Genomic DNA, 13914 nt, shown 5'->3' on the forward strand with positions numbered 1-13914 from the left:
AATAAAATTCCAATTTTGTTACTAAAAATCCTCATTTTAAGAGGGAACCAACACAGGAGTCTAAGAATAAATGAAAAATCAAAAAATCCACCAAAGCAGCAATTAGGAGTTAAGTCCAGATCATGTGATGCAAGAATATGTGACATATAACTAAGCAGGTGCCTAGCCTGCTTGCATCAGGGAAAACTGTGAAGGCCTTTGATGTGGGCCAGAAATTAGTGAGTGATACACCTGTGTAGCTGCGATTATCTTTAAGCTATTTTAAACTCTACAAAATGAAGAAAACTGATAGTAATGCAAATGATTTTTTGTCCACAGAAATGCAAATTGTGTCCACTCGAATGCAAGTGATTATTGTCCTGATGGATACTGACCGGTCTGTCAGCTTTGCATCCATTGTTAATTCATTTCAGCATGCCTTACTTAACTATAAAGACTAATATTTAGTATTCTCCTTGGAACCTGCTAGAACTTCTTACCCATTCTCTTATTATTTACTGAATGCTCTTTTTATATTTGTACAAGTCAAGGTTTTCCATAGTTTAAATTTTATTTTATATATTTAAATTTTAAAATTAAAAAATTTTTAATTGAGGTACAATTTGTGGTGTCTCAAGGATGAAAGAGCAGATAAAACCAAGGAGGTTCTTGGAATGCAGGAATGGAAAAAACCAGACCCTTATGGCCCTCCCTCCCACCATGTTGTAACTATTAATGGATTTCAGGTCTTCCTGAGCAGTATAAACTGTCTCCCCTCCTGCCCCATAAGGAGAAAGTATTTGTCTTACTCTTCCCTGACCCAGTATACATGCCTCATCCAATCAGCAAATGACCTACAAGACCCCTATCCCACTCCTTGTACCCTGGGTATAAAAGTAGACTAAGGACCCCCACTCAATGTCGGTTCTCACAGGCCCACTGTTCTAACAGCATCTCCCATTCTAATAAACTTTATTTCCCTCTCATTTTGTCTCATGCCTGGAAAGTCTTTTCCAACCCGCACCTGGACTATGATACAACTAACATACAACATTGTGTAAGTTTAAGGTGTACAGCGTGTTGGTTTGATATATTTGCATACTGCAATATGATTACCACTATACCATTATCTAACACCATTATCACATCACACAATCATCATTTCCTTTTTTTGTGGTAAGAACATTTAAAGTCTAGTCTCAGCAACTTTCAAATTTATCCTACAGTGAAAGTGAAGTTGCTCAGTCATGTCTGACTCTGCGACCTCATGGACTATAGCCTACCAAGCTCCTCTGTCCATGGAATTTTCCAAGTAAGAGTACTGGAGTGGGTTGCCATTTCCTTCTCCAGGGGCTCTTCCCAACCCAGAGATCAAACCTGGGTCTCCCGCATTGCAGGCAGACACTTTACCGAGCCACCTGGGAGGCCCTTATCATACAGTATCGGTTTTTATAAATCACTGTGTTGTGCATTAGATCTCCATTACCTAATTTTTTAAATTATCCTTCAAAACTTGGGACAGTCCTGTATTATACCTGCTGTCACATATAGTTATTAAAGTGTCCCTGTATCCTTAAGTGTTCCAGTTTGGACAACATATGACTCTATATTTTATGGACTTTGATGAAATATTAAACCAGTATAGTTAATAAGTAGCATATGCTTCTAGCTATTATTATTCATAATGTGTTCTTACAAGCCAAAGAAACGTAAATACAAATAAGACTGTGCACCAATGAAGAGAAGACAAAAACTGTTGGGCCACAACACTTGCCCAGTATATAATATAGTGAACCAATAGCAATTTACAAATAACATCAATATGATACTGATTTCTAAGCAAAGACTGCTCTGGGGAAGATATCTGTTGAACCCATTTGTTCTCATTAGAGTGGTCTCATTTTTTTCATTAAAAGATGATAAGATGGGATGCTGGATATTCAAAAACCAACACACACTTTCTTGTTACTTATCTATCTAATTTAATGTTTGAAACTGGATTTTGTGGGGTTTGCTATTTATCATTCCATTCCAATTTTAATTATAAAGGCTTATAAGAGAAAAAGCTTCCCAAGTGGTGCAGTGGTAAAGAATTCCCTGCCAATGTAGGAGACATAGGTTTGATCCCTGGGTTGGGAAGATCCCCTGGAGAAGGAAATGGCACCCCACTCCAGTATTCTTGGCCTGGAAAATTCTACGGACAGAGGAGCCTGGTGGGCTACAGTCCACGGGGTCACAAAAAGCCAGATATGACTGAGTAACATACATAAGAGAAAAGCATTATAGGTGAGTTAGCTAATTAAAAATATAAAAGTAAAATATAAATGTGTGTGAGAATATAATGCTCTGGCTAAGACAATCACAGAAAGAGAAATATTTCTTCTTCATGGTACATGTGTACACATGTGCTCAGTTGTGTCTGACTCCTTGCAATTCCATGGACTGTAGCCTGCCAGGCTCCTTTATCTATGGAATTTCCCAGGCAAGAACACTGGAGTGGGTTGCCATTTCCCACTCCATCGTATCTTCCCGACATAGAGATCAAACCTGCGTCCCTTGCGTCTCTTGCATTGGCAGGTAGATTCTTCACCATTGTGACACTTGGGAAGCCCAACTGCTATACACAGTAAAACCTAATACACTAGGTGAGGATATGTAATATTAATTACAGTAATGGCCTATTATTTGAATGCGCAATTTGTACCAAGTACTCTCCTAAACTCTTTCTATATATAAACTCAAAACCAAACAATAATTCTGAGTTCGGTGCCAATATTATCCCCACTTTACAAATAAATGAACCTAGGAAAAACTTAGATAACTTGTTCAAGGTCATAGTTTGTAAATAGTAGAAATGGAATTTGAACCCAGATGGTCTGATTTTAAGCCTGAGTTCTTAATATGGACGTGTACTTGCACGATTGAGGTTTTAAAATATTTCTGATGAAGCTGTCTAAATTTGAGTCCGAGGTCCATCATTATAATCATTACAAACAACCTCATCTCCCTTGCTTCTCTCACTCCTGGCAAAACCGAAGCATGGATCAGCTCAATTACTTGTCTTCTCTGGACCAGAGCAGCTGTGCATGAATACAGCTGGAGAAAATCACTCAACAGGCTGATTTTACTTTAAATGTTTGACTTCAAACCTCAAATGTCCAAGTGCTGGCAAATGCACTACATTCCCTAATAAAGTGCTTCCCAGAGCCCAAGGCAACAATTACCGCCGCCATCTCACTCCCCAAACCTAAGTAAATTTCCCCGCCTGTCTTAGTATCATTTAACTCTATCTCACACTACATCTAAAAAACTAAAAATCATCACACTAGAATTCCTTCATCTTCCCACCTCTAAATCAATAAGCTTCCCTACATCTGCCATGTTGTCTGCTTCCCCCTGTTTTTTAAATGAGAAGTGACCCCGTTTCCTATGAAGGGCCAATTCTTCCCAAAGATTTCTAAACAACTCTTGTGCTGATTATCAACCCCTCTCTCAATAAGACTAGGTTCAGAATGCAAATGTAGAAGGGTTCAGATCAGATCAGATCAGTCGCTCAGTCATGTCCGACTCTTTGCGACCCCATGAATCGCAGCACGCCAGGCCTCCCTATCCATCACCAACTCCCGGAGTTCACTGAGACTCACGTCCATCGAATCAGTGATGCCATCCAGCCATCTCATCCTCTGTCGTCCCCTTCTCCTCCTGCCCCCAATCCCTCCCAGCATCAGAGTCTTTTCCAATGAGTCAACTCTTCCCATGAGGTGGCCAAAGTACTGGAGTTTCAGCTTTAGCATCATTCCTTCCAAAGAAAGCCCAGGGCTGATCTCCTTCAGAATGGACTGGTTGGATCTCCTTGCAGTCCAAGGGACTCTCAAGAGTCTTCTCCAACACCACAATTCAAAAGCATCAATTCTTCAGCACTCAGCCTTCTTCACAGTCCAACTCTCACATCCATACATGACCACAGGAAACACCATAGCCTTGACTAGACGGACCTTTGTTGGCAAAGTAATGTCTCTGCTTTTGAATATGCTATGTAGGTTGGTCATAACTTTCCTTCCAAGGAGTAAGCGTCTTTAATTTCACTGCAGTCACCATCTGCAGTGATTTTGGAGCCCCAAAAAATAAAGTCTGACACTGTTTCCACTGTTTCTCCATCTATTTCCCATGAAGTGATGGGACAGGATGCCATGATCTTCGTTATCTGAATGTTGAGCTGTAAGCCAACTTTTTCACTCTCCAGTTTCACTTTCATCAAGAGGCTTTTTAGTTCCGCTTCACTTTCTGCCATAAGGGTGGTGTCATCTGCATATCTGAGGTTATTCATATTTCTCCCAGCAATCTTGATTCCAGCTTGTGTTTCTTCCAGTCCAGCGTTTCTCATGATGTACTTTGCATAGAAGTTAAATAAACAGGGTGACAATATACAGCGTTGACGTACTCCTTTTCCTATTTGGGACCAGTCTGTTGTTCCATGTCCAGTTCTAACTGTTGCTTCCTGACCTGCTTATAGATTTTTCAAGAGGTAGGTCAGGTGGTCTGGTATTCCTACCTTTTTTCCAGAATTTATTGTGATCCACACAGTCAAAGACTTTGCATTGTCAATAAAGCAGAAATAGATATTTTTCTGGAACTCTCTTGCTTTTTTGATTATCCAGTGGATGTTGGCAATTTGATCTCTGGTTCCTCTGCCTTTCTAAAACCAGCTTGAACATCTGGAATTTCATGGTTCACATACTGCTGAAGCCTGGCTTGGAGAATTTTGAGCATTACTTTACTAGTGTGTGAGATGAGTGCAATTGTGTGGTAGTTTGAGCATTCTTTGGCATAGCCTTTCTTTGGGATTGGAATGAAAACTGACCTTTTCCAGTCCTGTGGCCACTGCTGAGTTTTCCACATTTGCTGGCATATTAGTGCAGCATTTCCAAAGCATCATCTTTCAGGATTTGAAATAGCTCAATTGGAACTCCATCACCTGCACTAGCTTTGTTTGTCATGATGCTTCCTTAGGCCCACTTGACTTCACATTCCAGGATGTCTGGCCCTAGGTGAGTGATCACACCATCATGATTATCTGGGTCATGAAGATCTTTTTTGTACAGTTCTTCTGTGTATTCTTGCCATCTCTTCTTAGTATCTTCTGCTTCTGTTAGGTCCATACCATTTCTGTCCTTTATCAAGCCCATCTTTGCATGAAATGTTCCTTTGGTATCTCTGATTTTCTTGAAGAGATCTCTAGTCTTTCCCATTCTGTTGTTTTCCTCTATTTCTTTGCATTGATCGCTGAAGAAGGCTTTCTTATCTCTTCTTGCTGTTCTTTGGAACTCTGCATTCAGATTATTTCATCTTTCCTTTTCTCCTTTGCTTTTCGCGTCTCTTCTTTTCACAGCTATTTGTAAGGCCTCCCCAGACAGCCATTTTGCTTTTTTGCATTTCTTTTCCATGTTAGAAGGGTTAGCCATCCTTAATCTCAATCTCTCTCTCTCTCTGTCTCACACACACACACACACACTTACTCACACCCTATCTTGAATCTGCATTTCCTGCCACCTAGGACCCATTTTGTCTTCTTTACAAAATTTTCTTATGAATAGTTCACATCCTCCAGATTCATTCAGGACTTAAGTCACTTCTATTTGGATTTTAACCTCACTCCACCCAAACTGGTCCTGTCAAAATTATCAAGGCACTCCATGTTGTTAAGTGGAATGCCTGCTTTTCTGTCTTCAGCTCATTAGACCTCTCCTCATGCTGCTGCTAAGTTGCTTCAGTCGTGTCCAACTCTGTGTAACCCCCTAGACGGCAGCCCACCAAGGCTCCCCCGTCCCGGGGATTCTCCAGGCAAGAACACTGGGGTGGGTTGCCATTTCCTTCTCCAATGCATGAAAGTGAAAAGTGAAAGTGAAGTCGCTCAGTCGAGTCCGGCTCCTAGCGACCCCGTGGACTGCAGCCCACCAGGCCCCTCTGTCCATGGGATTTTCCAGGCAAGAGTACGGGAGTGGGGTGCCATTGCCTTCTCCGCCTCTCCTCATAAGCAAAGAGAAATAGGGTAGAGGCTTCAGAAGTAAGTTATCTACTGTAGTAGACGCTGAGAGATGCTATGTAAAAAACAGAATATCCAGAATGAAGTTGATGTAGGCAAAATGTACACTATCTGAACACCTTGTTTACATATACAAGTTATATATAGGGATCAAGTAGAGCTCCCAAGTAATCAAATTTACATTCAAGTGATGAAAGCATACAGACTAAAACACATTTTGGCAACCTCATGTGATATCATTTATCTGAGTAATATCTTTTTAAAGATCTAAGAGGTGACATTTTGGAATTTATAATCCCCTCAATCTTGGTTTCATCATCCTTGAATATATGAAGAATATGGCATACACCTATCATAATGTTGATTCATGCTTTGTGTGCATGCTTGTGTGTTTGTGTTTGCTTGTGTGTGTCACTAGGGTTGAACGGACTCGGGAGGGGACAGGGTAGTAGATAAGGATGCTGTATGAGGGTAAACATATTTGTTTCTCTGTTTATATCTAACTTCTTGAGTCTTCACCAATACTTTCTATCATTCTCTAATCTTTTAAAGGCATAAAATCCAGGATCACACTTTTGGAAACATAAGAATAAATCTAAGGAAAAACTTAAAGTGTGAATGTCAAGATTTCAAGAAAAAAAAAAACAAAACCTTTCTATTCAAAATCCAAGTAAGATATATGATCCCATGGATATCATACAACCATAAAAAATGCCATTCATTTGTCATGATAATGAAGACATAGTTGTAAACAATGGATAATCTCTTGGATTCAATTATAAAATGCTATTAAAAAGAAACAACAAACCCAAAATGGAGTCACTTGTGCTAAACCCCACCAAGACTTAATACCTAACCCAACTGCAGTTTCACCCTCTCCCAGGAGTGGAATAAACCATTAGCCTGAAATTTCCTGGTTAGCACTTGTGAGGGAATCTATATAAGAAGACTCTTACATTCCCTTCCCCATAAAATAAGATGACCTGTCCTGAAACAATCCTTTCTTTTCTTTGGCTAATAACTTCCTTGTTATCAGCTCCTTCCTTTCCCTCCAGTTTCTATAAAAGCCTTCCATTTTGTACAGTTCCTTGAAGCTGCTTTCCATTTACTAAATGGGATGCTGTCCACTTCATAAATTGTTGAATAAAGCCAATTAGATGTGTAAATTTACCTAGCTGAATTTTGTTTTTTAAAAATGCACTTAAAAGTTCTCTCACACGTAGGAGTAGGCTCAAAGACACAAGCACGTAAAAGCTACCCCAAAATACATGTCAACACCCCACATGTGGATGATGGAACAATAAGACAAGGTTTGTTTGTGTGTGCTTAAGTAAAGTAGTAGGATTAATAACCAAAGTGGATGTGCCTGGGTGTGAGGGGAGATACCGGAGAGAGAGGTTAGAATTGTCTTAAGGCAGTGGAAGACTGACTGCAAGAATAAAACATTTGACAAATGCAAGAGAACCTCCACTCTGGTAATATCTCTACTTCAGCCCAGAACTCAAAGGAAGCCCTGAGCTCACCCAGCTCTACCCTCCTGTCTCTTTAAGCCCTCAAACTAGGGAGAATCAGACCCTCAGCCAACACATAACCAACAGAAGACCTATAGGTGATCGTCGTGGCACTGACCCTGCTGTGTACGCCCTTGCCTGAGGGTTTAACCTCAGGTTTATGTTCCTACCAGAGTTCAATTTATTGTTGTATCCTTTAAGTTTTGTTTTTCAAAGCTGAACTTATATCACTTAGTTTTTTAAACAGAACTATTTTTTCTCTTTCACATTTATTTTTATTTTTTTAAAGTTTTTTTTTAATGTGGACCATTTTTAAAGTTTTTATTGAATTTGTTACAATATGGCTTCTGTTTTATGTTTTGTTTTTTTTAGCCCCGAGGCATATGGCATCTTAGCTCCCAGGGACCCGCACCCCCTGCATTGGGAGGCAAAGTCTTAACCACCGGACCACGAAGATAGTCCCATTTCACATATATCTTAAATGAGAAATTAATTCTAATTTTTACTATAGGGTTGTATTGAATTTTTTTTACTGTATCATTTCAGGTTATAATCAGTACAGAAAAAGATATTCTATTTATTTCACTATTTATTTGATCATTATTACTTCTGTACCTTTGCTAATTGTAGTGACTATTTTAAAAATTGAATCATTACAAATTCAAGTTCAGATATCATTTTTTTTTCCTTAATGATCCCTCAGTGATCCTTCCTATGCTATATGGTAAAATTTATTAATTGCTTCCCTGACCCTAAAAATCAAATTGTACAGTACGACTGACGGTGCTGTTATAAATCAATGAAGCTGAGTAATCCAGAAGATTCCAAGCCAAAATTCCACTTCATGGTTATAATATCTCTGGCACCAGCAACATATGGATGAATGGCAGGAAAGATATCTTCTCTAGTCCTGAACTAGTCGATATATTTCTAAGACAACGTCAGCTCCACCTAAATTATCTCAACAAACCATTTACACTGGTAAGTACTCTAGAAGTTGCCCGTTTGGGGCTGCTGCAGAGCAGGCAGTCTGCTGCTTGGTTTCCAAGTGAGCTAAGGTACGCTTCTTTGTCTGAAGCTGCCCCCAAGCCCAGGAGGTTAAGTGATCCCAAGGTACTTAATTTTCTTATAAAGCAAATTCATTCTTACCTCCTCATCAGCAGATTTGGCCCAGTGAGTTTTAAATATTTTATTCTCAATAAAAATAAAGTCACAGATCATTTCTCAGAAAAGCAGACTCTCTAGGACATTCTCTTATATTTCTGTTTCATTTATTTCTTTATCATTAAAACCAAAAACACAAACCCCATTTATGGAAAAAAAGACTTCTCCACTTAAAATTCGGGGATCAAAAAGACACCCTTTCCCATCCTGATGAAGGTGGAGAGAGATGAGGGCTGCTTTGGGAAGCCTTTCAGAGAAAACTGTTATCTTTCATTGTTAGAAATATCTTTGTTGTGGATTTATTTTGCTTTGGGATCAGTTTCCTTAACCTTTAAAGATAAAATGTTTTATGTTAATTTCTTTTTTGATGTTGTTATACCTTTGTTAGCTGTGATTTCCTAGTGAGGCTGGATATTTGAATTTCCCATGCTGCCACTCCTCTCTGCTCTTATTAAGGGGAGAAATATTTCACCTACATCATCTAAGCAGGGTTCACAATTCCTCTAAAGAAATAAGCATTAATTCTCTCCTTTAGACTGTACATACATAATGAGACAAGTATATACAGTTTATGCAAATAAATTGCATGACTGCTATAAAGAACAACTACTTGCTCTCCAAGATTTCATTTACAACTATAAACTTCATCTTTTTTTCTAGGAATTGATGAATTAGGGCAGCAGAGGGTGCCCTTGGGAGGCAAGAAAGGGGTCCAAAACAGTATTGCAGGATTACCCATAATGAACACAAGGATGGAAAAGGAAAATATAAAAGAGACTAAATGTAATATATGTAGGGAAATCTTGACTTAGACCTATTCATAAGGAGGCTTTAGAAAAGGCAGAGACTGCAAGGTAGTGGTATTTGTAGCTGAAGATTCATTTATTCTGGTGAATACATTGTAAGATTGAGGAATGTCAGCTGTAGGGAAGGTGACAGGTATTATCTGTATCAGAGATGACTAAAGTCTTCATGTTAAAGATGGGTGTGTGTGACTGCATTAGAAAGAATTAAACTTTGTACTTCAGATTCTAATGGGGAAAATAAAGCTATAGAACTGAGCTGAGAGCTTGAAGCTGTCATAAAGAGCAGAATCATCATCTGTATTAAGGCTTACTGAAAAGTCACACACGTGGGGTTTAGAGAAGCCACTGCGGAGAGAGAGAGGAAAGCTCTATTTCCTAACTACCCCTCGTGAAATTCTATGAACCAGGATGGCTTACTTAACAAGCTGAATAAGGTAGAGCAGCAGCTATGCTAAAAGCCCCAAGGGACCTATAAGCCAGCTTTGCTGGCCATGCTCCTCACAGATGGAAATCTCCCCAGTGTCAGAAACCTACAGACCCTGTGCATGAGAAAAAGTAGAGGAGGGCCAGTCTTCTCCCCACCACCTCCAAACTGTCACCATCCCACTGGCAGGACTGTGGCAAACGACATTCACTACCTACAGAAGAGCACCTTAGTCCATTGTCAGACCACAGTGTGAACTTTTCTTAATCATAGATTGTTGCTGAGTCATGTTTAACACTTTTGCGACCCCATGGACTGTAGCTCTCCAAGCTCCTCTGTCTGTGGGATTTCCCAGGCAAGAATACTGGAGTGGGTTGCCATTTCCTTCTCCAAGAGATCTTCATGACCCAGGGATTGAGCTTAGGTGATGCCAACTCAATCGACAGGCAGATTCCTTACCACAGAGCCCCTAGGGAAGCCCTAATCATACATCAGGCCTACAGAAAATAGCTTATGGAGAATCCTATGGAAAAGGCAAAGTGCAACATGGAAGAAAGCAAGGCCTTGTCCTAAGATAGCCCTGAATTTCACTGTTGACACATAGCAGGGGCACAACAGATGGTAACCAGTCTACAGTATGAAAGAAAGGATGTTTGCTCCTAATTTCTCCACTTGACTTCATTCCCTAAATATAATCTTTCATCCCATCCCAATTTTCCATGGACTAAAAATTTCTGTTCTCTACCTCTTCTAACACAGAGAATAAGAGGCAGTAAATGCATACCTGCCAAGGTTTCAGGCCCTGGAGTTTGAATGCCAGCTCTGACATGTACCAGTTATGTGATCTCAAGCAAGTTATGTGCGTACTTATGACTTAGAAAGTGAAAAGTGAACGTGAAGTCACTCAGTCGTGTCCGACTCTTTGAGACCCCACAGACTGTAGCCTACCAGGCTTCTCAGCCTTGTCTATAAATGGGGTAATGATAGTACCTATGGGCTTCCCATAGCTCAGTCGGTAAAGAATCTGCCTGCAATGTGGGAGACCCGGGTTCGATTCCTGGATCGGGAAGATCCCCTGGAGACGGAAATGGCAATCCACTCCAGGATTCTTGCCTGGAAAGCCCCATGGACAGAGAAGCCTGACGGGCTACAGTCCATGGGGTCACAAGCGTTGGATACAACTTAGCGACTAAACCACCACCATAGTACCTATACTTCACTGGGCTACTGTGAGAATTAAAAGAGATAACCCAGGCAGAGGATTAGCACAGTGGCTAGCAAGTGAATATTCAAAACATATCATTTATTACAATGATCATTATCACCCTCTATGACTATGAATTATTATTATTATTTCTGCATCAAAAAGAGAAGCAATGAGTTTTACATGATAATTATGATATATTAAGAAAATTCAACTCAAGGCTTTTATTCATCATTCCCTTTATACCTGAAACTCTGTGGATGTTAACTTTTAGTTGAGGAAATGAACAACTTGTAAAAGCACAATGCAGGGCCAAAAATTCACAAAGAAAGAGATCTTGATTTTACGGTATTATTGTACACTGTGAAGGCAGCAAGAGTCATTTCAAATTTTCTTAATTTGATGGAGCAATGAGTTGGCATTGGACTATAGTAAAAAAGAAAAAATGAGTAGATCAGCTCTGGAAAGTCTATCTTATAAGCAGCAAGATCACTGAAAGATATGAGTTTCAACTTAAGATATTAACAGAGGGACTTACACTATACAGATTCTTACAGTTCAGATCTATATCCTATCTTTTTCTAGAAATAAATAAGTCATGGAACCATGGCAGATCACCTCAAAATATTAATAGAGAGAAAGAAATGCATTGAGGAACCATCCAAGTATATTTTAACTGACCAATAAAATTAAAATACAAAATAAAAATAATTTGTCCTTCGTATTCTCTGCCAACTTTCTTACTATCCTCTAGCATTAGAGTACATAAAACTGTATAGTCCAGGTTCGATGCACGATACTGGATGCTTGGGGCTGGTGCACTGGGACGACCCAGAGGGATGGAATGGGGAGGGAGGACGGAGGAGGGTTCAGGATGGGGAACACATGTATACCTGTGGCGGATTCATTTTGATATTTGGCAAATCTAATACAGTTATGTAAAGTTTAAAAATAAAATAAAATTTAAAAAAAAAAAAATAAAAAAAAAAAATAAAAATACAATTAAATAGTGAAAAAAAAAAAAAAAAAAACTGTATACTTAAATAGTGAAAATATCTAATATTTCTACTGGAATATTACTTTCTTGTTGGTCAAATTAATATATCTTAATATGTTCCAGGAAACTAGTTGTGTGACAATCATGTAAAACGTGTTTCTAACATTTTTCTTCTACTTACTTGAGCAACCATGCAAAGGGAAGTATATATTAAAATCCTTTTCATTCATTATTTACTTACTTATTAATTTATATGGGAAATAAATTTTGTTTTCATAATAATTTTTCATCTGGAAACACTGGCCTACATAACCTTATCTCTAGTGATTGATGTGCCTTCTTTACGAGGTCTAAATAAACTGTTAGGTTTCACAACAGAGCAAGTAATGGAACAATCTGGTTAAACAAGTTTTCTAAATATAAAAAAATTCATTCTATATACACAGGCAGATTTTGAAATATTTGAAAATCCTAAGACATTTAACACTAAAAATTTAAAATCTTAAGAAAATCCAATCTTTCATTAATGGCATTCAAAATATTTCAGGATGCTACAATCCTATAGGCCACATTAAAAATATTGGCCATCAATGTGTTATACTTATTTTGAAATGCTAGTTATACACTCTAGCAAATAAAATGCCAGAGAAACCAGCCTTCACTTTACCTGCCTGCCCCATAAGAACTTCTAGACTGTGCAAGGAAACAGTTCAGCTAGATCCTCCCCAAATTATAAAAATATTGATCTAGTGAAATTTTGACTTAGACAATGTAATGCTCAGTCACATTTAATCAACTTGAACATACAAAAATTCCTTTTAATTTAGGGGAAGGAGGTGGCAGGGGGGTTCAGGATGGGGAACACGTGTACACCCGTGGTAGATGCATGCTGATGTATGGCAAAACCAATACAATATTGTAAAGTAAAATAAAAAAAAAATTTTATTTTTATTTGCTCCCAAAGTCAAAGAAAGGGGATGTGCTCTCAGAACCTTCAGAGAGGAACACAGCCCTGCAAACCTTGATTCCAGCTCAGGGAGACATGGATGATAATTTGTTACAGTAGCAATAGAAAACTAATACATGTACCACACAAAATCTAGAGGTCCATATAAATACAGTCCATACAGTCTGTGCTGTAACAAATTATTATCTATATCTCTCTGAGCTGGAATCAAGGTTTGCAGGGCTGTGTTCCTCTCTGAAGGTTCTGAGAGCATATTGCCTTTCACAGCTTCTAGAAGCTGCTTGCATCCCTGGATCATGCCCTCTTCTACATCCTCATATAACCTAACCTATTCTCTTCCAGGGGTGAGGAAGTGGGTATCTTTATATGGCCAGATTCTGCCTACTGCAGTATGTCAGATTTATATCAAAACCTGTAATATTCAAGTCAACATTCACCAAGCAAATTAAAATTCTCTAATACTATAATTATCGTTATTATTATGTGGAATAAAAATTAAAATGTCACATTTGAATTTGATGATTGCATCTTCTCTTTTTTTAATTGGAGTAAAATTGCTTGACAATGTTGTGTTAGTATCTGTTGTACAATGAAGTGAGTCAGCTATATATATATACCATATGTCCTCTCCCTCTTGGACCTCTCTCCCACCCCCTCACCACCCCATCCATCTAGGTCATCACAGAGCACACATCTGAGGCTCCCAACCTAAACATCCAGACAGAAAAATGAATAAAGAAAATATGGTACAGAGGGGTGGTCCTAAGACGGCAGAGGAATAGGATGGGGAGACCACTTTCTCCCTGACAAATTCATTGG

At 38.9% G+C, this 13914-nt stretch overlaps 1 protein-coding gene across 15 annotated transcripts in view; it reads right to left on the reverse strand.

The window, feature by feature from the left end:
• The window catches only part of UTRN (utrophin), a 561026-nt gene that overhangs the window by 83376 nt on the left and 463736 nt on the right, over window positions 1-13914 (reverse strand). Inside the window, exon 59 of one of the 15 annotated variants that reach the window (XM_045161924.1) lies at window positions 6373-6423. The exons of the other annotated variants lie outside the window; for them this stretch is intronic. Within the exon in view, the coding sequence (XP_045017859.1) occupies window positions 6388-6423 (36 nt within the window). The 3' untranslated portion in view covers window positions 6373-6387. Of the gene's footprint in view, window positions 1-6372; window positions 6424-13914 lie in introns of those variants that run through there. 15 annotated transcript variants of the gene reach the window in all.

The sequence above is a fragment of the Bubalus bubalis genome, chromosome 10, assembly GCF_019923935.1.
Source record: "Bubalus bubalis isolate 160015118507 breed Murrah chromosome 10, NDDB_SH_1, whole genome shotgun sequence".
NCBI lineage: Eukaryota > Metazoa > Chordata > Mammalia > Artiodactyla > Bovidae > Bubalus > Bubalus bubalis.